Here is a 26,859-nt window from a genome sequence, read left to right as displayed (position 1 = left end):
TGAAACTGTGTTTTCAGATAAATGACCATGTAATGGCAGTCTGAACTGTATTGGAAGTGAAGGTGAAATGTTATGGATGCCACAAAAATAAGGTGCTGTAACGATGTAAGATATACGGTTCACAATGTAGCAGGACACTAGTGAAGTGTCAATTATAAAGTAGGATGAATCTACATACATACGTGGATGCACTATAAAGCGAAGAGTGCAGGAAAAATTTAAACAATGAAATTCATTATTTAACTAAAATGCTGTAAACAGTATGAACTGTTTGAGAAACAGGAGTTAATTTGTTGTTTTGAAAAAGAATTTGTATAATTTATAATTTTGTGAAGAATGTCAAAAACAAGAGTTTTTGTAAAATGTAGGCTAGGTTAGTTTTGGTCTGCCAGGTCCAGAGTAAGAATTATGTATTTAGTTTGCTGTTGGGAAACTATTAAAACTAGAAAAATAATCGTGATGCAGAATAATTCTTAAACTTTTTTCGCAAAAATTTCTTATAATTGGAGGGAGTGTGAGGCCTTACATCACAAATATGTAAGTAAGAGAGAATAGCAGGCGGTCAGCTTCATACACGAGTCCTGTCTCGTACGACCAATGTGCTCAGATCCCATAGCTCGCTGCAAGTGCTAGGGTTGCTCAGAAAGTAATGCATCGCATTTTTTTCCCCAGCCGAAAACAAGACTACGAATGTGAAATGTTACATATGTATTATTTGAAGTCTCCTGAGTGAGTGCGCCAAGTTTCTGTCACTTCTGACAGATAGTGTAGCAGCAGCACAGTTTCAAAATGGTGTCTGTAGGTGATGTACGTTACAAGCAACGAGCCACGATTGAATTCCTCACTGCAGAGAAAGAAACTGTGGGGAGTATTCACAAACGCTTGTGAAAAGTCTACGGAGCCCTGTTGCGGAGCTTATGTTGTCATCCGCGAGGACAGACGCATTACGACTCGGCAGTTGGTGTTGCATATATCAATCAGTAAACGAAGTGTGGATGCAATTATCCGCATTCTTGGATATTGAAAAGTGTGTGCAAGATGGGACCTGCGATGTCTAACAGTGGATCACAAATCGCACAGAAAAAACATTTGCTCTGATTTGATGCAACATTTTGAAACTGAGGGAGAGGCCTTGTCCTGGATTGTGACAGGTGATGAAACCTGGGTTCACCATTTTGAGCTCGAAACTCCCGACAGCAGAAAAAAATCAAAGTAACTGCTTCCGCAAGTAAGATCGTGACCACCATGTTCTGGGATTGTTAAAATGTGGTTCTCATTGATGTGATGCCAAGAGGCAGTACCATTACTTCAGAAGCATATGTCAAAACATGAACAAAACTCAAGACGTGCTTCTAGTGACTTCGGTGCCACGGCAACCCAGATGTTCTGCTGCAACATGATAACGCTCAACCCCGTGCAAGTCTGAGGACTGCTGAACACATCACAAAATAGGATTGGACAGTGTTACCCCAACCACCCTACAGTCCTGACCTAGCCCTCTTAGATTTCCGCTTATTTGGGCCATTACATGATGCCATTTGTGGAAGACATTTTGAGGACGATGAGGAGGTGATCCACAAAGGGAAGTACTGGCTCCGCCACCAGGACAAGGATTGGTACCAACGGAGCATACATGCCGTTTTTTCACGCTGGAGGATGGGCATAGAACGGGACGGAGATTACATAGGAAAAAATGGTGTGTAGACAAAATACCATTCTTTCATGCTTGTAATTCTCATTATGTTCAATAAAGAATTGTTGAAGAAAAAAATATGCGGTGCATTACTTTCTGGGCAACCCTCTTAGTTTCAGCAGTGGCTGAAAGGTGTCAGCACTATGACAGCAGATACTTTTAAAAAATACTGGGAAACCAATATATTGATATTTAAAACAATATCATTAGCGGCTCTCGATATATTAAAAAAAAAAGCATTGACGTGTTGACAGAAAAAATACTGACGTACCTGCCCATAAAAATATTGGCTGCACATTGTAAATATACTGTCAGCTTTAGAGCTGTATATTTAATTATTGATTCATTATTAGATAACCTGTATGTCAACAAGTTAACAGCCTGCCTATCCCCTTTAGAACAAGAATTGAAAGGAAAACAATGTACATTCACACTTGGTGGTAACCATTTTGGTAACAGTGGTAACTGCAGTTACGTGGCACAATAAAGGTGGCTGATGGGTCTGTTGTTTGGTTTTATCACAGATCGGATTTGCCCCTGTTCTGCCAATGTCAGGGACCTAGCAGCTGCAGCGTCAAAATTGCATGGTGAAGCCAAATGTTGAGTTTCTGTTGGTAGTGCGCCGAGTGCCTATTACATCAGCATTTCCCCTCACACGTCTCTGCCCACCACAAAGACCAATCTTGTCATTTAGATTTCTGTTCATCATTATCGGCAACTGTTTTTGAAGATGCAAATGTGAAGAAATAGCACAGCAGTTGCTTTAAAAATTCCATTCACACACAACTTCCCCCCACCCCACCCCCATGTGCCAATGCATTTGGACTCCTTTTGTGCCACATATACTTGCTTCGCACGGTCAAAGGAAAGATTGGACATGATGAAGGCTCATAAAGTAGAAAGACTCCTCCACACAGCAAACGTAAAATTGTGATCTACTACAATTTCAAAAGAACAACTTCAAATATTTACCAAAAATTGTTAAAAAAGTATCATATAAAATAAGAATATCAGCATTCAATATTTCCATTTTGATATCATTGATAAAAAGAGACTATTATTTCAATATTTTTGGATTTTATGAATTTGTTCTTTTGATAAACTGTTCATAAAAGCTATTAAGTTGTGATCAGTCAAAAGTAAAACATGTAGAATTACATGGCTTAATACTAATATTGGGTTGGTTACGAAGTATATCAGCCAATCAGAGGACAGTATGTTTGTGTGTATTTTATGAGCTAAGAGAACTACTTTGTGAAGCCTAGGTGCAGTTTGGATCTAAACCATGATCATGTTCAGATGTGGATATAAGAAACTCTGAACAGTGTGAAAATTTTATGAAATAATGGTTAAAACTGGACCGTGAACTGTCACAAACTGGAGATGAATGTATGAAAAAGATAAACACGAATTCCAATTTTAGGCTGTAAACTGTGATTTTTGGAAAACCAAAATCCACATGGTGTGTTACACAAGGTGTGGCCACAAACTAAACATTTGATAGGGTCAAATTGTGTAACATTTGAGAGAGTATTCTGTCACAAACAATCCATTTGTTAATCCTTTTGATAACAGGTTTGGTTAATTATCCAAGCTGGCTGTTATGAGTGAGTGTGATTGAATGTGAATGATGAAACTGTAACTTAAGGTTAGCACGGGCTCAGTGATTTTTTCATTAAACAGGTCACAATATACGGAAGTTTCAATCAATCACTCATCTCACCTGATACTGAAAAACATTTTGGTGTGACCTGTAGAGATGTGTAGTATGGCTAGTTTCCGCTACAGTTTTTTCCTAGCTGGATAACTTTATGCAGCTGGATAACTTTATGCATTTTCCTGACAGGAAAGGTGTGTGGAGAGGACTGCGGAAGAAGAAATTCACCCCAAGTTAAGTGCACACTTTCTGTAGGAGAAAGTGACCGCACCGCTGCAACCACATTTACACATTAATTTGCAATGTTAATGTAAAATGACTCATTCCACATCATTACTCTCTCTCTCTCTCTCTCTCTCTCTCTCTCTCTCTCTCTCTCTCTCTCTCTCTCACACACACACACACACACACACACACACACACACACACACACACATCTTAACAGCGAAATCTTGAGCAATATTCCTAACACAGACTATAAAGTAGATACAAGGGGTTGTCACTGAGATTCAATTACTACTTCAAAAAAATAATGTTATGCAGTTAATTTTTTATTTGTTTGCAGGTACAAGTCTCAAAGAAACATTCCACATGGGAAAAATATATTAAAAACAAAGATTCCATGACTTACCAAACGGGAAAGTGCTGGTAGATAGACACAATAAAAAAAACACACAAACACACACAAAATTTCAAGCTTTCGCAACCAATGGTTGCTTCATCAGGAAGGAGGGAAGGAGAGGGAAAGACGGAAGGATGTGGATTTTAGGGGGGAGGGTAAGGAGTCATTCCAATCCCGGGAGCGGAAAGACTTACCTTAGGGGGAAAAAAGGACAGGTATACACTCACGCACGTGCGCCCACACACACACACACACACACACACACACACACACACACACACATCCATCCCGTGTGTGTGTGTGTGTGTGTGTGTGTGTGTGTGTGTGTGTGCGAGTGTATACCTGTCCTTTTTTCCCCCTAAGGTAAGTCTTTCCGCTCCCGGGATTGGAATGACTCCTTACCCTCTCCCTTAAAACCCACACCCTTTCGTCTTTCCCTCTCATTCCTTCTTTCCTGACGAAACAACCGTTGGTTGCGAAAGCTTGAAATTTTGCGCGTGTGTTTGAGTGTTTTTTTTATTGTGTCTATTTACCAGCGCTTTCCCATTTGGTAAGTCATGGAATCTTTGTTTTTAATATGCCTTTACAAATGTCTGCTTGTGTCTGTGTATGTGTGGATGGATATGTGTGTGCGTGTGAGTGTATACCTGTCCTTTTTTCCCCCCCTAAGGTAAGTCTTTCTGCTCCCGGGATTGGAATGACTCCTTACCCTCTCCCTTAAAACCCACATCCTTTCGTCCTTCCCTCTCCTTCCTTCTTTCCTGATGAAGCAATCGTTGGCTGCGAAAGCTTGAATTTTGTGTGTATGTTTGTGTTTGTTTGTGTGTCTATCGACATGCCAGCGCTTTCGTTTGGTAAGTCACATCATCCTTGTTTTACAAAGATGCTGTGACTTACCAAACGAGAAAGTGCTGGTAGATAGGCACAATAAAAAACATACGAACACACACACACACACACACACACAAATTTCACGCTTTCGCAACCCAAGGTTGCTTCATCAGGAAAGAGGGAAGGGGAGGGAAAGACGAAAGGATGTGGGTTTCAAGGGAGAGGGTAAGGAGTCATTCCAATCCTGGGAGCAGAAAGACTTACCTTAGGGGGAAAAAAGGACAGGTATATAGCCACTAAAAGCCTCACAACAAAATGGCACAGCCCATTGATAAAATGGAGTATTGTGCAGTAAATCGTTTTCTGCCATGTGAAGCGGAACAATGCTGCAACAATTTGTGCCAAGTTGGTCGGAGTACAAGAGTAATGCATCCTCATATGACACAGTGATTTGGTTGTACAGACACTTCCAATACAATCAAATAAATCTGTATGACAAAGCAAGAAGTGGCAGCCCTTCTCTGTGTGAGGAAGAAGGATTTTCAAGAGAAGAGGTGGCCCCAGCGCTCGGTGACTGTCACACTAAAATGAAGACACTACTGGGAAAATTTAAAATCACTCGCCAAACAGTTTTTGACAACTCGCACAACAATTTGAATGTGAGAAAGATTGCTGTCTGCCAAGTTTGATGACAAGTCACAACTGTTTAAAAAGCCTTCCAAAGTGAGACTATGGAGCATTAGTTGCAGCTATGTTGGGCCAACTGAAACAACTTCTGCACCTTCCTAACCCTGTGGAGAAGTGCTAGGTGTGTCACTACAATTCTGACATGAAGGAGCAAAGTGGGCAGTAGAAATGTGCGGATTCACTGCCATCGAAAATGCTGAACACTTGACCGTCATTGGGCAAGTCGATGCTGAGTGATTTTTGACACTGCCACAGTTCGATGCTAACAGATTATCCTTGTGCGAGGCAAGATAAGTGGAGGTCATAATATTAGAATATAGTATCTGACGGGGTTACAGGAAGCTAGCGAGACGGAGAATCGTGGGAACTTTTCTGAGAGGGTATGTTTGCTTCATTGCAACACCCCAGCTCATCCTGGGCAGCACACATCAAACACACTGCTTCTGTGTGTCTATCAAATTTTGACTCAACCCTCTAATCTGCTGATATGTTACCCAGTGACTTATTCATTTTCCTTGGGCGATGGAACCAAGGTGTCGCAGGCATTTGCAGAATGACTACAAGGCGATTTTCAAGGTGACTTGTTTGCTGAAGAGCTAAACTGCAGACTTCTACAACCCGCGAAGTTGGTAAAAATGTGTCACATTGAAGAACAAATGTGCAGAGATGCTCTGACATTGCCACCAAGTTCAATGGCTCCACCTTGATATTTTAGAGGTGGTAGTTAAAACGTGATGTACAACTCACATTATCTTATTATTTTCCAGACATGTCTTGTAAATAGGTTTACAATGTGATAATAGGTTTTGTGGGAGGCATCTGAGATGTTAAGCTACTTGTACGTTAAAACTGAGCATTGTTATGGGACTGACAGTTTTGATACAATACTTGTTTTTTATTTCACAATATACACTACTGTTCATTAATGCCAATGAACCTAATAACTAACATGTAATGACCTGCAGATACCATACAATACCATGGCTACGGGTGAGTAAAAGAAGGAATAGTACAATGTTGGTAAACATATCCATATGCAATATTGTCAAAAGGAGTGTTCTGTACATACAAAACAGTTACCTGAACTAGTAAGTTTATTTACCTGTGTGACGAATGAATGCCCAGTTCATACTGTTCTGTTGTTCCCTTTAATGTTGTGATGTTTGCAGTATAATCCAAGCAGTAGTGTATGCTCGACATTCCTCATCAACTACAGTGGCGATGTAGATTAATATAAAATTAGAAGTAAAAACTGCGAACAGCCAAGATCGAAGATCGCTATAGTACAGCATTTATTTTGATTACCAGTATCAGCAAGCTATGTTGCCAGATCTTATGCAGTATATTTTGTGCCAAGATCCATCGAAACATATTGCGTATGATCCGAAGGTGGCAATACGACTTGTTGAAAGCGATAATCAAAATAAATATTGCAATATAGCAATCTTGGCTGTTTGAAGCTTTTACTTCTAATTTCACGTGCTATACTGCCCTTCAGTTCCTTAGTGACATTCGACAGTGTGCACATCGTTATTATGGGTCCAAGAGTGGAGCTATTTGCAGACAAATGTGCTGCAATTGTAGCACTCAGAAAGCAGGTTTATCTACACTGAGGTGACAAAAGTCACGAGATATCACCTAATATCGTGTCTGACGACCTTTTGCACAATGTAGTACAGCAACTCGACATGGCAGGGACTCGACAAGTCTTTGGAAGTCCCCTGCTGCCCTTATAGCCATGAAAAATGACACCTCAATTATGTCCCTTAAATATATCTTCTATAAGCTGTCTTGTTCTGATATACAATATTGCACCCCAGCACCGTGGCAAGAAAAGTGACAGCCAAGTCACAAAACAGCAATTTTTAGTTTATGCCACTGAAAAATGTGTGTAAAGTGCCCAACATGCATGCAAAACATCACCTATCTATCTGACAATTTGTCTACTTCAGGGAAAATGTGACAGTTTTGCTGTAAGCTACTTTACGATTTGCCACGCAAGAACAACTTCACTTCAGCGTTGCTTCTGGCAGGTGAGCACTGGTCATTCAAGAAGAGTGGTATATTCTAGGTTGTCTGTGCTTATCAGAGCCTGTATCTTACATTAAAGTGACTGTCAGATATATATGCATGCAAATCTGAAAGGACAGACATTGTTTTGATGATTACAGCTGTTGCAAATATTATGAAATTTTGTGCATTGCAGCATCCAAGAAAGAAATGGAAATTTCTGCTACAAAGAAAGTTCAAATTCAATTCCATTTCTTGGTGAAACATTCCTACATTATACAAGCTAATTTTTGTTTCTATGTTTTCATAAATGGTGTGCTTTGAATTGAACATAATTGATTTTCCTTATTAAATTGTATTAATTTCATAAATTACAATTTTGTATTTTTCTAATATAACAATTTCAACTTGTTTTTATTTTTTACTGTAACTCAAGTACAAACTTTGACTGATGGAGGTTCAAATCTATTATTACATTACAGTAAAAAGCATTGGGCATGGAAAAGTGGCAAAATTATCACACGAGGAGTCATAACAAAAAGAAAAATGATTAAAAAAATCAAGAAAAGTGACAACTCGGAGAACTAAGTAATAATTACTCGATAACATCTCACATTCGACAAGAAGAGAATGGCATGTTCATTTTACTTTTGTATGAGCTATAATGGAAGTTACTGTCAAAATTGTATACTTTAAATTGAAAGGAAGCTTCTGCTATTTCAATATAACTTTCATAGAATTCTTTAAGTCGATTTATTTCAAGTACTGCATTTTTCAATTGTGCCACTGTTCTTGCCAGGTGCAATATGAGTCTTTGCAACAGCTAATAAGCCCACTCCACAACTGATGCGGTACTCTGAGACAAGGACACCAGTATCTTCAACAGTAAGCAAGATAAGTAACAGTAATTTTTTATTGAACAGTTCAGTGAAACGTATTTCAATTCAAACTAATTCCTGTCTTCTTGAAGGAAATGTTAATTGCAGTTAACTTACATTAGGAAAAATCTTGTGCACTCAGGTACACGATATTATAGAAACAACTTTACATCAGTTTGTTATGACTTAATGGATGAGATGAGTCGTTATAATCAGAATTGTAGAATATATTCCGAATACAAGTATCTTGACTTATTTGATACATCTTGATCTGATAGTGAGCAAACTGCACAGATTCTAAAACAGATTCATATGCAATATGCTAAGAGGCAGGGGTGGGACAAGAAAAGGTGAATTTGGTAGCTTAATATTTTTTAAAAAGGTTTTGGTTCAGCAGTGCATCAGTACCCAACAAGCCTTCAGTTGGTTCACAGCAAAGAGTTAATTTTAATCTCTCAAAGATTTGTAGCCAATTTCTAACAAGCAAAAATGATGTGCACACGGTGAATGTAAACATTAATTATCAGGTAATAAATGAAACACTTATGTGAAATTTCTCAAGGGCCAACTGGATTACCAATTAAAATGGAGCCAATACATGAAGTTCAGCACAGTTTTTTCTCTCAGAACTCTCTCCCTTTGGTGTACTGATAGATAAGGAATGTTGACTTATTCTCCATATTTTCACCCTGTATTGTTGTGGAGTTAGCTACTGAGAGTGATAAAAAGTGCCAGCTGTCAAGAATTTTGTACCAAAGAATGGTGGGGAGTTAACAGAAAATAATAACAGTAATTGTATTGTGCACACTAATTGTTTTTTTGCTTGATGAGAGGTTAGTGAAATGACTCACTGTATTTAAATGAGTCAAAACAATGTGGTAATGTGACTTCCATCTGGATGCCTTGAAATTTCACATACAAAGGGGCGTAAATGCACGTTAGTGTCATATGAGAATTTGCTCCCTATTGGGGAAAATCCCTTTTCATCAGCCAGCAGTACCAGAGTGATGCATCTTCACTGTGTTTATATGTTGTTAGTCTGCTTTCTCTCAGACAGTAGTGATGCATTTAATTTTTCAGTGTTTCTTCTGTCACATATGAGTGCTACACAGGAAACATAATTAACTCTCTGCAAAACAAAAATGCACTCCATAATGAGACCTCTATGCAGGGTACAGCACATCCAAATATCACACTTGCTATTTACAAACTGTAACAATTTAAATGTGGTGGTAATCGAGTCCTCAGTTCCTCTGACCCACATGTGACCTCCATGTTGGATACAGCACCTCCAAATATCGCACTTGCTGTCTACGAATTGCAACACTTTGCATTTGGTGGTAATTGCATTCTCAGCTCCTCTGATCCACACAAATCACTTCCGAGCCCATACTTCATGTGCTCCATACAGAAATGGAATGGAAAGAAACCCTAATAAGCAGCACAATGGCAAGTACCCTCTGCCATGCACTTCACTGTGCTCTGCAGTATATGGATATACTGTGTTTACCCAACTGTAACATGGGGCTTTTTCCCAAATTTGTCATTTAGAAAATATAGGTTTTTCTTACATTTGCAAATTGAACTATTGCTGGTGAGGCAAATTTTTTAGTTTTATAACAGATTAATATATGCATCATCTCACATTTACAGATGAAGGATTGGCAACTGGCATGTGCAGATTTGATTTGAAGAATTTGTATGGTTTGGAGGGAAAAAGTCAAATCAGCTTGGCTGAGCTCTAAGATGAATGTAAAGAGGGGACTGGAAATGGGGCAGGAACTTTAATTGTGCTGCCAACCACAAGAATGTATATAGTATACCTTGGCTTTTTATGAACATCTACCTTGTTTATTAGTTGGAACTGAACTGACTTTAAAACAAGCCAAATAGTCTCATCAATAGTATAAATTTCAACAGGAGATAAATTAATGCTAACAAAAGTACAGTCATACGGAACACTTCAAACTTGGCACAACAAATGAAACATGACCAATAACAGCGCTATAGCTGCTACTGCTCTACAGCACTATTGACTTTCAAGGCTGGCTACAGCATTAATGTGAAGTGGTACAATTTTTGTCAACTCGGCCATTGGGAGTCAAGATGACAATGCGCTTTCATCATTCTGTTTGGTTATACTGTCAGCGCTGTAAGAAATTTAAATTGTAACAATCAATAATGGATGCAAATTACAGCTGTGACTCTGTTAAGAAACGTGAATCCATGAGTTTTCCATTCAAAATGCAGACAAAACGATGCTAATTTTAAGTTAATGGTGATTCGCGAAGCAGAGGCCACAAACAAGTGTTTAGCAGGAAGAAATTTTGATGTCACAGAAGTGAATATTTGTAGGTGATGTCAGGTACTATTTTAAACGAGTACCACACGCAAAATTTTCAGGGGACAGAAACAACGAAGGTTACGCAACCTGCAGCAGCAGTTTGTTGAGCACGTGAAAGTGAAATGCAATGAAGGCTTCCCGATTACTTGTGAAATGATCTGACTGAAGACACTGGAGATAAAGAGGAATTTTCCAACTTTGTGTATCAGCATCACTTAATCAGTCTAAAGAAATGGCTTGAGTAATTGCTGGGCAATATGGGCAACAATGGTCAGATGCCCGCTTACTTTGATATGCCACAATACCAGTGACTAAGATGATCATGATGATTAATGTGATACCACAGATGATTGGCTTGAATAATAAGCAAAAATGAAAGTGATTGTGAAAATTAATGTAATCCACTTCTTTTGTTTATATTATTTCTCTTTGCATTATCAGAATGCAGACAATCAATTAATTACTGGCGATCCCATTACAGAGGCTCTAAAAAATGGGGAATCACCTTATATTCAGAATATACATTGAGGTGACAAGAATCATGGGACAGCAATATGCACATATACAGATGGCGGTAGTATTGTGTACCCAACGTATAAAAGGGCAGTGCATTGGTGGAGCTGTCATTTGTACTGAGGTTATCTATGTGGAAAGGTTTCCAATGTGATTGTGGCCACATAATGGGAATTAAGAGTCTCTGAACATGGAATAGTAATTGAGTAGGATGCATGGGACATTCCATTTTGGAAATCATTAGGAAATTCAATGTTCTAAGATACACAGAGTCAAAAGTTCGCCAAGAATAAGAAATTTCAGGCATTATCTCTCACCACGTGCAATGTAGTGAGCAACGGCTTTCACTAAACGACCAGGAGCAGTGGTGTTTGTGTAAGAGTTGTCAATGCTAACAGACAAGCAACACTGCATGAAATAACCACAGAAATCAAAGTGGAATATACAATGAACATATCTGCTTCGAGTGTAGCAAAATTTTGCATTAATGGGCTACAGCAGCAGACGAATGAAGTGAGTGTCTTTGCTAACAGCACAACATTGCCTGCAACACCTCTCCTGGGGTCGCGTACATATCGGTATCGGACGGACCCTAGAGAGGAAAACCGTGGCCTGGTCAGATGAATCACCATTTCAGTTGGCAATAGCTGATGGTAGGGTTCAAGTGTGGTGCAGAACCCTTGAAGCCATTGGCCCAAGTTGCCGACATGCACTGTGCAAGCTGGTGATGGCTCCATAATGGTGTGGGCCATGTTTACATGGAACGAACTGGTTCAGCTGTGCTGATCACTGATTGGAAATGATTATGTTCGGCAACTTGGAGACCATTTGCAGTTATTCATTGACTTTCATGTTGCCAAACAGTGATGGAATTTTTATGGATGACAATGTGCCCCGTCACTTGGTCACAACTGTTTGTTTTGAGTGAATGATCTGGCCACTAATCAAACATTTATGGGACATAATCGAGAAGTCAGTTCACGCACAAAATACTGCACCTGCAATACTGCACCTGCGATACTTTCACATTTACAGATTGCTGTAGAGGCAGTGTGCCTCAATATTCTGCGGAGGACATCCAATGACTTGTCGAGTCTGTGCCACGTCGAGTTGCTGCACTATGTCAAGCAAAAGGAGGTCCAAATCAATATTAAGAGCTACCCCAAAACTTTTGTCACCTCAGTGTATGTGGGTGTAGAGGTACCTAGATCTTATACTTTCCAGCTCTCATCTGGGTTTCTCTGGGAGTCAGAGGTGTTCTAATGGTGTCCACTGTCTTTGGCTATAGAGGGAGGAGTTGTATATCCTAAGAATTTGTGGATAGGACACACTACGTGCAGAGGTGCTCCACTGTGAATGGAAGTTTATTATGAAACAAGTATGAAGTCTGCAGAGGCACCACCTTTTCTTATTTGAATTATAGATTTTTTGTTTATTATCAGCCAATGTATCAGAAGAGGAGTATACAACATGCTATTCAGAGTTATTATGGGGAAGCTCTTAAGGACAAATTACAAAATTTTGCTGTATCAAGGAGCAAATATTAGTTGTATTAGATTTTAGCCTGTACAGCATGATATAGCTACTATGATTTTCACATTAAAAAATTGACTTCTTAAAGATATTTGTAGCCTCATTTAGAGGAGACTCATGAAACAAAGAACAACATGTTTTCAACTGATATAGCGGCATTACTCCATTTTTTATTTTAATGGAAGTATGGCATTTTTCACACCAGGACATCAGATCAGTAGGAGGCACATTCAGTGATGAAATACTATTGTTGGCCTCATGGGTAATTATGTATTAAAAATAGATCAAATAAGGGCATTTTATGCTGTCACTGCAGCTGTTTGATTGTTGTACTACTCTGAAGTTTACTTTTACTTTACTCTCGATCAAGAGTGTCAATTATCCTATAACATATATTTTGGCTGTACTTGTTCCCACAGAGAATTGCATAAATTTTCTGGCAATGTGCATTTCAAATGGCCACTATGACAAAGCAAAAACACCCACATTAATTGTATTTTTACTCTGTAATTTATTTTCACATCTACAAAAAAGTTTTCGCAGAACTTCTATCAAAACAGTCTGCTAATCTGGTGCAAGAAATAATATACACTCCTGGAAATGGAAAAAAGAACACATTGACACCGGTGTGTCAGACCCACCATACTTGCTCCGGACACTGCGAGAGGGTTGTACAAGCAATGATCACACGCACGGCACAGTGGACACACCAGGAACCGCGGTGTTGGCCGTTGAATGGCGCTAGCTGCGCAGCATTTGTGCACCGCCGCCGTCAGTGTCAGCCAGTTTGCCGTGGCATACGGAGCTCCAGCGCAGTCTTTAACACTGGTAGCATGCCGCGACAGCGTGGACGTGAACCGTATGTGCAGTTGACGGACTTTGAGCGAGGGCGTATAGTGGGCATGCGGGAGGCCGGGTGGACGTACCGCCGAATTGCTCAACACATGGGGCGTGAGGTCTCCACAGTACATCGATGTTGTCGCCAGTGGTCGGCGGAAGGTGCACGTGCCCGTCGACCTGGGACCGGACCACAGCGACGCACAGATGCACGCCAAGACCATAGGATCCTACGCAGTGCCGTAGGGGACCGCACCGCCACTTCCCAGCAAATTAGGGACACTGTTGCTCCTGGGGTATCGGCGAGGACCATTCGCAACCGTCTCCATGAAGCTGGGCTACGGTCCCGCACACCGTTAGGCCGTCTTCCGCTCACGCCCCAACATCGTGCAGCCCACCTCCAGTGGTGTCGCGACAGGCGTGAATGGAGGGACGAATGGAGACGTGTCGTCTTCAGCGATGAGAGTCGCTTCTGCCTTGGTGCCAATGATGGTCGTATGCGTGTTTGGCGCCGTGCAGGTGAGCGCCACAATCAGGACTGCATACGACCGAGGCACACAGGGCCAACACCCGGCATCATGGTGTGGGGAGCGATCTCCTACACTGGCCGTACACCACTGGTGATCGTCGAGGGGACACTGAATAGTGCACGGTACATCCAAACCGTCATCGAACCCATCGTTCTACCATTCGTAGACCGGCAAGGGAACTTGCTGTTCCAACAGGACAATGCACGTCCGCATGTATCCCGTGCCACCCAATGTGCTCTAGAAGGTGTAAGTCAACTACCCTGGCCAGCAAGATCTCCGGATCTGTCCCCCATTGAGCATGTTTGGGACTGGATGAAGCGTCGTCTCATGCGGTCTGCACGTCCAGCACGAACGCTGGTCCAACTGAGGCGCCAGGTGGAAATGGCATGGCAAGCCGTTCCACAGGACTACATCCAGCATCTCTGCGATCGTCTCCATGGGAGAATAGCAGCCTGCATTGCTGCGAAAGGTGGATATACACTGTACTAGTGCCGACATTGTGCATGCTCTGTTGCCTGTGTCTATGTGCCTGTGGTTCTGTCAGTGTGATCATGTGATGTGTCTGACCCCAGGAATGTGTCAATAAAGTTTCCCCTTCCTGGGACAATGAATTCACGGTGTTCTTATTTCAATTTCCAGGAGTGTAGTTCCATTAAAAATTGGTGTTGTTCTGGTTTGACGCAGCTCGCCATGCTACTCTATTCTGTGCAAGCTTCTTCATCTCCCAGTACCTACTGCAACCTACATCCTTCTGAATCTGCTTAGTGTATTCATCTCTCGGCCTCCCTCTACGATTTTTACCCTCCACGCTGCCCTCCAATACTAAATTGGTGATCCCCTGATGCCTCAGAACATGTCCTACCAACCGATCCCTTCTTCTAGTCAAGTTGTGCCACAAGTTCCTCTTCTCCCCAATTCTATTCAATACCTCCTCATTAGTTATGTGATCTACCCATCTAATCTTCAGCATTATTCTGTAGCACCACATTTCGAAAGCTTCTATTCTCTTCTTGTCCAAACTATTTATTGTCCACATTTCACTTCCATACATGGCTACACTCCATACAAATACTTTCAGAACGACTTCTTGACACTTAAATCTATACTCGATGTTAACAAATTTCTCTTCTTCAGAAACGCTTTCCTTCCCATTGCCAGTCTATGTTTTATGTCCTCTCTACTTCGACCATCATCATTTATTTTGCTCCCCAAATAGCAAAACTCCTTTACTACTTTAAGTGTCTCATTTCCTAATCTAATTCCCTCAGCATCACCAGACTTAATTCGACTACATTCCATTATCCTCGTTTTGCATTAAAAATATATATCTAAAAATGTCAGTGCCAGTACTTTCGGTGATCAATTACACTGTGAAGATACACAGGTATCTGTTTCATGAGCCCCAGATCATTAACTGCCTAAGTGAAAAGAGATTACAAATATATCTAATGGATTAAAGTTATCTGAGGGGGAAAAGATAGGCACCTCGCATTGTATATTTAAAAACAATGGCAAGTAATACAGTATGCAAGCATTAACAAAACTTAACAATACTACTGAAATGCAGCGAATGACATAAACCCTCAACTGTCTGGTTGTTAATCACTTCCAATGGTGATGGATGGACATATTTTTTTTTACCTGTTTCAGCATTCTCATTCTGTACTTTGCCTTTATAATTTCACGTAAGGTAAAATTAAGTTCATACCTGTTGCATGAAAGTGCTTGGTGCCACTTTCAGTCCCCACCCTTTGGAAGGTTGGACACCGTGCCCGAGTCGACAATGCATGGCCAGGTGACCCTGCCGTGCAAACACCTTTCCACACAGCACACAAGCAAATCTGTAAATGATATAAAGTGCTTTAAAAACTGTTCTCATACTTTACGTATTAAGCATTAAATCGTAATGTCTTATTATGTCAAAACTCTTATATTACTTGATTTAAGATGAACTCTGATTACACACAAGAGTAAAACATTAAAGTCTGTAGTGTACAAGGATTAGTCAAAGTTATAATTAATCTTCCATTTGTTACCTGGTAAACACTAAAATCCTCATGCCACATTACTATAACATGCTGCTGGAAGACCCAAAACAAAATGGTGCAGAACACTAATAAAGTATGGAAATTTTTACTCTGAATTTGAGTGGAAGCAAAACTGCAAACATCCATCATATGACATACAGGTTAGTTGGTACAGGTACATCTAACACACTCAAATGAATCAGAATGACAAAGAAGGAATTGGCAAACCATCTCTCTTTGAGGAACTGAAAATTGTACCAGAGGAGTCCCCTGCGCTTGAAGCCCAGTGTTTCATAGTTGAAACAACGGTGGAAAACATGCAAATCAGCCGTGGATCAGTTTTGAACCACTCTGGTTGTCATGATTTCAGTAACAACAAAAGTTTTATGTATATGTGGCTGGAAACAAGGTTCTCAGGAGTCACAAGAAATAGCTACGTACATGAAACAGTACATAAGAAACAATGCAAACGACCACAAGCATACTCTGTCTTACTCAGATTCATGCAAGGGGCAGAATCCAAGCAGAAACTGTGAAATCAAAGTGGAAAATGTTTATTTAAAAGTTTTAATATTTAGACACAGCTATTTGCCAAATGACTCTGACTTGGTATATCTGAATCTAGAGTGAGACTTTGTGGAATTATCATTTAATGCAAATAGCTGAAAATGAAACGTCACTCATCCACAAAGGAAGTGGCTTATATGGTTCTAGTTTGACCAGTTCTCGAGTACTGTTCGTAACTTCAGTGACAGACTTTACAAGAGATGCGTTGTGCTTGATGGAGAGGTTTACTAATGAAATTTCGAGAGAGCACTTTCCGGGAAGAGTCAGAAAACAAATTTCATCCTTTCAAATCACCTCACACAATGAACACAATAAGAAAATTTGGGAAATTAAAGCTAATATAGAGGTCTATTGAAAATGATTCCTCACACACACCATTAGCAAGTGGGACAGTAGGAGGGATGGGGGGTGGGGGATCACTCAGTCACTCAGTGATACCAGAAGCACTCTCCACCACACCCTGTTAGGTGGTCTGCGAAGTACGACATAGTTACAGATCTCTCGAACGGCATTTTGAATGCGACAAAAGTCACTGCCTGCTGGGTTCTTCGACTGCCCATATCTATTAAAAAAGGTCCACCGAACTGATGCAGCAATGGAAATGGACCTGTCAGGCCAGTGCCCACCCACAGACAAGTGCCGAGTGTATCAGTACGAGCCCCAGACAAAGTGCAAAGCAAGCAGTGGAAATACGGAGTCGCACACCGAAAGCAGTGATCACCTAACTGTCATCAGGCAAGCTGATGCTGAGTGTTGTTTTGGGAGTGCTATGAGGAGATGCTAATAGACAATGTTCATAGAGGGCAAATCATCACAGTGGCACACTCCCAAAACCTCCTAGTGAGGTTACGGGAAGCTGTAAAAATGAAGTGTTGCAGGCAGCTGTTGGAAGGATTATTTTTGCTCCACCACACTACCAAAACTCATTCTACACATGACACAAATTTTACATCATTCTCATATTCTGTTGACAAACAGGGGGGCTGGACAAAATTTGGAAACACTAAAAACAGGTCATATTACCGTGACTCATACGGAGTAGGGAAACCGTCAGCATTCAAATCGCCTTCCAGTCATCTTGTAATGGATAAATATAGGTCTCGTACGGGTTCAAGAGGAAAGTTTTAGCATTCTTCCCGCGAAATAGTGGCAAGTTCAGGTACCAACGACGGAGACCAATAGCACGCCCCCTTCTCTCCCAAGCAGATCACGAAGGCTCAATAGTAGTGAGATCTGGTGGCAGTGGTGGCCAGGGGCAAGGTGACAATTCATCCTGATGCTCAGAACCAGCCCTACGAGGTCCTGTCATTTCAGAACACAGCATCACCTTTGGGAGACAAACGTACCCTGGATGCATCTGATCAGCCAAAATGGTCAGTAATGCAATATTTCAGTACTGTAATCATGGGGGCCATGGAATACCACAATAATGCTGCCCAAATGTTATGACGCTATGTAAACTGGAGTCAACAAAATATTTTGACACTCTGAGGAGAAAGTCAGTGATTGAAATTTCATGAGAAGATCCTGTCACAACAAAGAATACCTCTTTAAAAAAATAAAAAAAACAGAAGAAGAAGGAGAAGAAGAATTTATTTCTCGTTCAGCTACAGGCAAAGCGTGATACACTTACAAACATCAATATAAAAATTTAAATTAACATTAACAATGATTTACAATAAAATTTTCAGGGTTTCCAGCCACAAAAGTGCTTGGTCACTTATCACATGTATGTCCATCAGATTTCCTCCCTTAAGTCCGTGTACGTCGCACTCAACTATATGCTGCATGGTTTGACTCTCTCCGCACTCACAATTGGGGTCCTGGGAGAAACCCCACTTTTTCAGCAAATATCCGCACCGACCAACACCTGTCCGCAGACGATTTAGGGTTACCCACACTCTACGTTGGAGTTGGAAGCCTGGAACTCGTTGAGATGGGTCCTCAATAAGGAAACTGTTATTCACTTTGCTTTCCTGCCATTGCTGTTTCCACAGGTTATCGATATCAATCTGTTGTTTGAGTTCTTTCCAGAAGGGATTTCTTGACATCAGTCTGTCAGGGGGAGGAGGTAGGTCCCTGAACTTTTCTTTGTACCTCTGGATTGCTCTTTCACGTCTAATCGAGGGTGGTTCGATATTGGCAAGGACGGGCAGCCAAGGTTTCGGGGTGGGTCTTACTGTTCCTGTTATGAGCCTCATTGTCTCGTTAAGTTGCACATCAACATATCTGACATGCCTACTGCGGGCCCAGACGGGTGCGCAATATTCCGCTACACTATACAGAAGTGCCAGTGCTGATGTGCGTAGAGTTTCAGTGGAACATCCCCAGGTTGTTCCTGCCAGTTTCATTATGATGTTGTTTCTTGTTTTCATTTTTTGGGCGACTTCGTACAGGTGGCTCTTATATGTGAGAGTGCGATCTAGCTTAACACCCAGATATTTTGGCGTTCTATCGTTTTTCAACAATTTACCTTTTATTTGCACTTTTAGCTCACGATTTGCATCTTTGTTACACAAGTGCATTATTGATGCCACGGATTTAGTCGGATTTACTTTGAGGTGCCAGTTGTCATAATATTGTTGTAGTCGTTCCAGATCCCTGTTTAAAATTTCTTCCAGTTCTTCGAAAGTGTTGGCGTGAGCCGCGATAGCGATGTCATCTGCATACATAAAAGAACGAGATTCCAGGTTTGGGATGTCCGCTATGTATAAATTGAAAAGGCATGGAGCCAGCACAGACCCTTGGGGGAGACCATTTTGTAGTGTCCTGTAGCTGCTTGTTTTCCCATTCAGAGATACCTTGAATCTCCTGTTTATCAACATATTTCTGACTAGATCTATGATCTTCTTGCATTTCACGACTTTTGACAGTTTATACAGTATCCCTTATGTCCATACGGTGTCGTATGCTGAGGTGAGATCTAATAATACCATGCCCGTTTTCTTTTTGTTTTGGTAACCTCTTTCAATGAAAGTGGTTAGGGCAAGAACTTGGTCGCAACAATCTCTTCCTTTTCGAAAACCGCCTTGCTCTGGGGGAAGAGCAGCTTCTATTTTACTTTCTATTCTGCCTAGGATGACTCGTTCAAACAGCTTGTAAGTGGTGCACAATAAAGATATCGGTCTATAATCTTTAGCATTCTCTCCTGTTTTCCCTGGTTTCTGGATGGCTATGACTTGTGCGTTTTTCCATTGCTTTGGTAACCGGCTGGTATCTATGATATTAGAGAAAAGAGAAGACAGCCATGCTCTTCCCTTTGGCCCGAGGTTCTTCAAGAATTCTGGAAGAAGGCCGTCACAGCCAGCTGCTTTACCAGGTGACATTTTCTTTAGTGCTATATTTATCTCTTCTTGTGTTACCCAGTTCGCTAAACCTGCTTCCTCCTCACTTGCATCTAGCTCTTCGTTCATCAGTTGGTGCAGTTCTTTTTTCTTCGAGGCGGAGGCATGGATTCTGGATGTTTGTAGTATAGAAGAGCATATCTTGTTAGGGGTCATTTTATTATTGATGTTCCGTCCCTTGAATTGTGCTCTGCCAAGTTTCCTCAGTAGACTCCAGCTCTTCTGTGAGGAGTGCGTAAAGTCCATTTGTTCCATCCGCTTTTGCCATCTCTGTTTGCGTTCCTCGCCCATAGCTCTTATGAGCTGTTCTCCTAGTTCTGGATTCTCTGTTTTGTTATATTCATCGAGTAGTTGTTCGCACTCCTTTGTCCAGCATGGGATGTATTCTTTCCGCGCTCCTCTTGGTATTGAGTTATGTGCCGCTTTAATAATTAGAAGAAGAAGAAGAAGAAGAAGAAGAAGAAGAAGAAGAAGATTGCCACCCCAAATTGTATAGCATATCCATGGCACTCTCTCTCCTATTCTGTGATATTATAAAATGTGCTGCACCTCTTTGAACTTTTTCAATGTCATCCGTCAATCCTATTTCACGTGGATCCCACAACGCACAGCAGTACTTCCCAAGAGAGTGGACAAGTGTATTGTAAGCAATCTTTTTAACAGACCTGTTGCTGTTTCAAAACATTCTGCTGATAAATTGCAGTCTTTGGTTTGTTTCCCGACAACATTACCTACGTGATCATTCCAATTTAAGTTATTCATAATTGTAATCCCTATGTATGTAGTTTAATTAATATCCTTTACATCTGTGTGATTTATTATGCAATCAAAATTTAACGGATTTGTTTTATTACTTAGGTGAATAACTACACATTTTTCATTAATCACAGGGAGAGGTCCCCCAGCGGTGCGATCGACTTTTTGAAACTGCCTATACGGTGCTGTAGGTTAATATCATATGTATCGCAGACTGCAGCCATTCACCATGGTGGGCCCTCGTCTGCGAGTAATTGACCGTAAAAAATTTGGAATTTTGTGTGATATTTAATTAGTCTGGTTGTGTGGTGTAATTGATAGGGTAACAGCTTCACATGCCAGAGGTTGTGGGTTTGAATCTCATCAGCTGCACAAAATTTTTATTACTTTAAAATATTTATTTAAATTCCTTCGATCATTATTTTTATTCAATTAATTGGTTAAAATGATTTTTTTTTTATTTCTATTCCTTTGTCACATTATTTTAATCACCGTATGAACTTTGGATAAAATAATGCAGGTAAAAATTTAAATGAACGACAGTTTTACAAGTAAAATGAAATTCGAGCAAATGAGAAATAGATATAATGAATACAATAATGTGGACGAAAAAATATGGTGACAAAACAAAAGAAATTAGACTGAAATTAATACATACAATTAATTAAAAACACATGAACAAAGATTTCAAGTGGAGGAAGAATGATAGTAGGAAAAATGAGAGCAAATGAAGAAGTTGATATTATGATTAAAATTATGTGACAAAGAAATGGAATTAAAAAAATTACATTTAAATCAATTGATTATATAAAAATGATGATCAAGAGTCATTTTGATAAAGATTTAAAAATAATTTTAAAAAAAACTTACAACACCTGATGAGATTCAAACTCACAACCTCCTGCACGTAGAGCTGTTATCCTAGCCATTACACCACACAAACACACTATATGATGCAATTTTTTTTACACTACTGATTATCACAGACCCAAGTGGGAAAGTAAATAGTTAAAAAATGGTCATTCCGTCAGGAAGTGGCGGACAGTTAAAATTTGGGTGCAATGTGGACATAGTGGTGGGGGAGAGCCACTTATCAAATTGTGATGGCTTAAAAGGCAGTGCCCAATACACAGCGTAGTTAAAATGACCTTCTGATGGGAGGGCCAAGAGGAGGACATCCCAGCCGCTGGGAGAGCCTTAATAAGCCGGAGCTTATTCCTGTGAAGGGAGGGAGGACCATTGACGATGCTAAAGGGACACCACTTCCTGACAGACAGCAACACAGAAATCACTGGAGGGAGTACAGGAATTAGCGGGCGAGGACTGCAACCTTGGCAGCAGTGTCAGCAGCCTCGTTTCCTGGCAGACTGACATTACCAGCAACCCACACACACATCACACTGGCTCCACCAAAAGTGAGCAAGTGACAGTTCTCCTGGACCCGTTGCACTAAGGAATGGGTGGTGTACAGCGCACATACACTTTGAAGGGTGCTGAGTGAGTCGGAGGAGAGGACACAACTGAAAAGTCTGTGCCCACAGATGTACTCCGTGGCCTGATACAGAGCGAAGAGCTCGGCTGTAAATACTGAGCAGTGTGCCGGAAGTCGATATCGAAAGACACGGGTGCAAATGACGAAGGCACACCCGGCCCCACGGTCAGTCTGAGAGCCATCAGTGTATACAAAGGTACGATCGAGAAGTTCCATACGAAGGTCGTGAAACTAAAGGCGATAGAGCGAGGCTGGAGTAGCATCCTTAGGAAATGAAAGAAAGCAAATGTTAACATGAGCCACTTCACAAAGCCAAGGTGGGGAAGGGTTCACAACCACCAGGAAAGTTGCAGGTAGTGTGAAGTTAAGCCGCCATAGCGAGTGGCGAAAGTGAACTCCAGGAGGTAATAGAGAAAAGGGATGCACCCCATACTGGCGAACAAAGGAATCATAGAAGGAGGAGGCATAGGATGGGTGGCCATGCATGGCAGGAAACGGCATGCATACCTACTGAAGAAAAAGTCACAGCAGTAGGACAGTGGTAGTTCAGCAGCTTTAGCATACAGACTCTCAACCGGGCTAGTGTAAGAGGCACCAGTGGCCAAACGGATGCCACGATGGTGGACAGTGTTGAGAGGGCAAAAGAGGGATGGACAAGCAGACACGTAAACAAAGCACCTGTAGTCAAGTTTCACATGGACAAGGGACCAGTACAAACAGAGGAGGGTGGTTCGATCAGCACCCCAGGAAGTACCATTGAGGGCACACAGGACATTGAGGAACAGCATACAACGAGCTGTCAACTAAGACACATGGGAGGACCGAGAGTGTTTCCTATTGAGCATGAGCCCCAGGAATTTCGTAGTTTCAACGAATGGAAGGGCAACAGGCCCAAGATGTAGAGATGGTGGTAGAAACCAATTGTGTCACCAGAATTTCATACAGGTGGTTTTGTCGGTGGAAAAGCAAAAGCCACTGTCAATGCCCCAGGAGTAAAGACAATCGAGACATCGCTGAAGATGCCGCTCAGTGAGACAGGTCTGTGGAGAACTGCAATAGATGGCGGAATCATCAACAAAAAGGGAGCCGGAGATGCCAGGCGGGAGACAGGCCATTATAGAGTTAATGGCGATAGCAAAGAGGACGACACTGAGGACGGAACCCTGAGGCGCACCATTTTCCTGGATAAAGGTGTCCGACGAGGCAGAACTCAGATGCACCTTAGAAACTCGGTCTTTTAAAAATTCCTGAAGGAAACAGGGCAGGTGGCCACGGAAGACCCACGTATAAAGAGTACGGAGGATACCAGTTCTCCAGCAGGTGTCATAGGCCTTCTCCAAATCGAAAAACATGGCCACGGTCTGGGATTCCCGCAGAAAACCATTCATGACAGGGGTGGACAAAGTAACAAGATGGTCGGCTGAAGGAACCCCGCACTCAAAATCCACACTGTGCATTCATCAGTAAATTGCGAGTCTCGAGCCTCAATACCAGCCAGGCATGAATCACGCATTCCATCACCTTGCAAACGCAGCTGGTAAGAGATGTGGGGTGGTAGCCTGAAGGAAGGGATTTGTCTTTGCCAGGCTTAGGTATGGGTATCACGGTGGCTTCATGCCAGTGTCTGGGAAATGTGCCCTCTGCCCAGATGCGGTTGTACGTGTTAAGCAGAAAGTGCTTGCCCGCAAGAGAAAAGTACTGCAACATCTGAATGTGGACAGCTTCTAGTGCTGGAATGGAGGATCGAGAGAAACTGAGAGCATGATCTAGCTCCCTCATGGTAAAGGTGGCATTGTAGCACTCACGATTCAGAGAAGAGAAGGGTATCGCCCAAGCCTCCTCCACTTGTTTCCAATCAAGGAAGGCAGGGTGATAGTGGGAAGAGCTAAAAATGTCTGCAAAATGGTGACCTAAGGTGTTGCGAGATAGCAATAGGGTCCACAATGACATCGTCTGCTACTGTCAGGCCAAAAATTGGGGAATGGATCTTGGTCCCAGAGAGCCATCGGAGGTTGGCTCACATCTACATCTACATCTACATCCATACTCCGCAAGTCATATGACGGTGTGTGGCGGAGGGTACCCTGAGTACCTCTATCAGTTCACCCTTCTATTCCAGTCTCGTATTGTTCGTGGAAAGAAGGATTGTCGGTATGCTTCTGTGTGGGCTTTAATCTCTCTGATTTTATCCTCATGGTCTCTTCGCATGATATACGTAGGAGGGAGCAATATACTGCTTGACTCTTCGGTGAAGGTATGTTCTCGAAACTTTAACAAAAGCCCGTACCGAGCTACTGAGCGTCTCTCCTGCAGAGTCTTCCACTGGAGTGTATCTATCATCTCCATAACGCTTTTGCGATTACTAAATGATCCTGTAACGAAGTGCGCTGCTTTCCGTTGGATCTTCTCTATCTCTTCTATCAACCCTCTCTGGTACGGACATGACAGAGGAAGGGGTGGAAATGTTAAAGGAACTAGTGAATTAAATCCAGCTAGCTCTTTTGGCATCCCAAAGAACACGACGACACTATGCACGCGTCTATTTATAATGAATGTAGTTTGCCATTTTAGAATGACCATTAGAAACGTGGAGAGCACGTCTCCACGAGTGAATTGCACTGTGGCATGCCTCAGTCCACCAAGGGACTGGGACACAACGTGGTAAAGAGGAAGTATGAGGAATGGAATGTTCTGCAGCAATAAGGATAATGTTTGTGAGATATTCCACCTGGTCATCACAACTGGGGAAATCTTGTTCTTCGAAGGTCGCCAACGAGGAGTAAAGCTGCCAGTCAGCATCAGTAAGCTGCCATTTGGGTGGGCGAACAAGTGGCGTAGAAGTCAGCAAACAGATAGCACATGGGGAATGGTCGCTCAAGTAGGTGTCAGAAAGAATGGACCACTCGAGACAATGAGCAAGCTGGGCAGTGCAGAAGGATAGGCCCAAATGAAAGTAGGTGGAGGAAAGGAAAGTGGGTGCTTCAGTGTTAAGGTGGAAAAAGTTAAGTTGGTTAAGAAGGTCAGCCAAGAGGGCACCTCTCTGACAGGTCCTGGGAGAACCCCAAAAGGGATGGTGCGCATTAAAGTCACCGAGTAGCAAAAATGTCGGAGGTAGCTCCCCAATAAGCTGAAGGAAGTCCGTCCCGGTGACATCGAATGACGGAGGGACATAAATGGCGAGGGAAAAGGTCAGGTGGGAAAGAAAAAGGCAGACTGCAACAGCTTAAAGATGGGTAGACGGAGAGATGCATTGACTACGAATGTCATCCCATAAATAAGCAACACGACGTTCCAATGAGATGGAATATCGACCTCAGGGGTAAGGTCAAAAAGAACCAGTAAGAAATGTGAAAGCTCAAAGTGGCTGTGAAGGCACAATTTTGTTTCCTGGAGGCAGAGTACAATGGGACGCTGCGATGCTAAAAGCAGCCGTAAATCCTCCTTGTGGGACTGAAGGCCGCGAACGTTCCATTGAAGGAGAGTCCCGATGAGGAAGAGATGTAGGGGTGTCAGCTTGGCGGCTGCCAAGTGACAGCCTGTGAAGAGTCGCTACTACAAGGCACAGAAGCATGAGGATCCTGCTTCGTGGGGGCATCAGAAGCATCGGTTTGCTCGTGCAGACGGTCTGTGGAGTTCAAGACTGAAAAACGGTCGGTGGCACACGCCGGCAACACGGAGGCTGGCCGGGCTAAGGTATCGTGTGGCGACACCGTCAAAGAGGATATTCGAGTCGGTGAAGGAGAAGACCGTTTGCCTTTGGAGGACTTCTTTGAGCCTTTCTGGTCAGAGGAAGACTCGGGTGTTGTTTGGCTAGAGGGACAGAGGAAGTCTTCACGGGAGTACTCCTCTTGTCCTTTCTGGCCTACCAGTTGTGTAGCTGGTGGCTTTGCCCCTGAGGTGAGGGTTTGACAGCTCGTTGCACAGCTGTACGGGGGGATGGCGATGCTTCCTCGTCACTAGGCGATTTCACAACCTCGGCACTGAATTGGAGGTCGCACGTCTGCGTGGCCACGTCCTTCGCGGAGCAAAGGGTAACTACAATGATCGCCCATGTGTGCATCCCTACCACAGGTTACACATTTGGCTGTGTGTAGACAAGACATTCTAGTGTGGTTGGAACAATGACTCTGGTAGCAGCGTATCGGGTTCGGAATGTACGGCCAGACTGCGATAATTTCACAGCCTGCTTTGACCTCGGATGGAAGCACCACTCTATCAAAGGTGAGAAAAAGAGGCGGGTGGGCACGAACAGAGTAGTCGTGGAGAAGCGAGGCGGCAAACAGTTGTTGTGGTTGATAATCAGAAGTAGTCTCCAAAAGCAAAGTGCCAGTCTACGAGAGTAGGAATTCACAGGGTCGGCAATTGCATCAAAACCTTTCTGAATAATAAATGGGTTTACCATGGCAAAGGACTGACTGTCTTAAGTACGTGAGACCACGAGGAATCGTGGTGCAGTGGGAGGGGTCTTTGAATCATTAGCCTCATTATGTTTACGTTTTGTAGATGTTGATTGGGAAGATGATTGACTCGTTGTGAGA

The 26,859-nt window shown here is 42.1% G+C and overlaps 1 protein-coding gene across 3 annotated transcripts in view; it reads right to left on the bottom strand.

Annotated features, from left to right (window-relative positions):
- The window catches only part of LOC126424965 (zinc finger and SCAN domain-containing protein 22-like), an 84,744-nt gene that overhangs the window by 16,425 nt on the left and 41,460 nt on the right, over positions 1-26,859 (bottom strand). For all 3 annotated transcript variants that reach the window (XM_050087843.1, XM_050087842.1, XM_050087844.1), the window contains exon 6: positions 15,844-15,976. In XM_050087843.1, the coding sequence (XP_049943800.1) occupies positions 15,844-15,976 (133 nt within the window). The remainder of the gene's footprint in view (positions 1-15,843; positions 15,977-26,859) is intronic.

The sequence above is a fragment of the Schistocerca serialis genome, chromosome 10, assembly GCF_023864345.2.
Source record: "Schistocerca serialis cubense isolate TAMUIC-IGC-003099 chromosome 10, iqSchSeri2.2, whole genome shotgun sequence".
Lineage (NCBI taxonomy): Eukaryota > Metazoa > Arthropoda > Insecta > Orthoptera > Acrididae > Schistocerca > Schistocerca serialis.
This window is presented reverse-complemented; position numbering and strand designations above follow the sequence as displayed.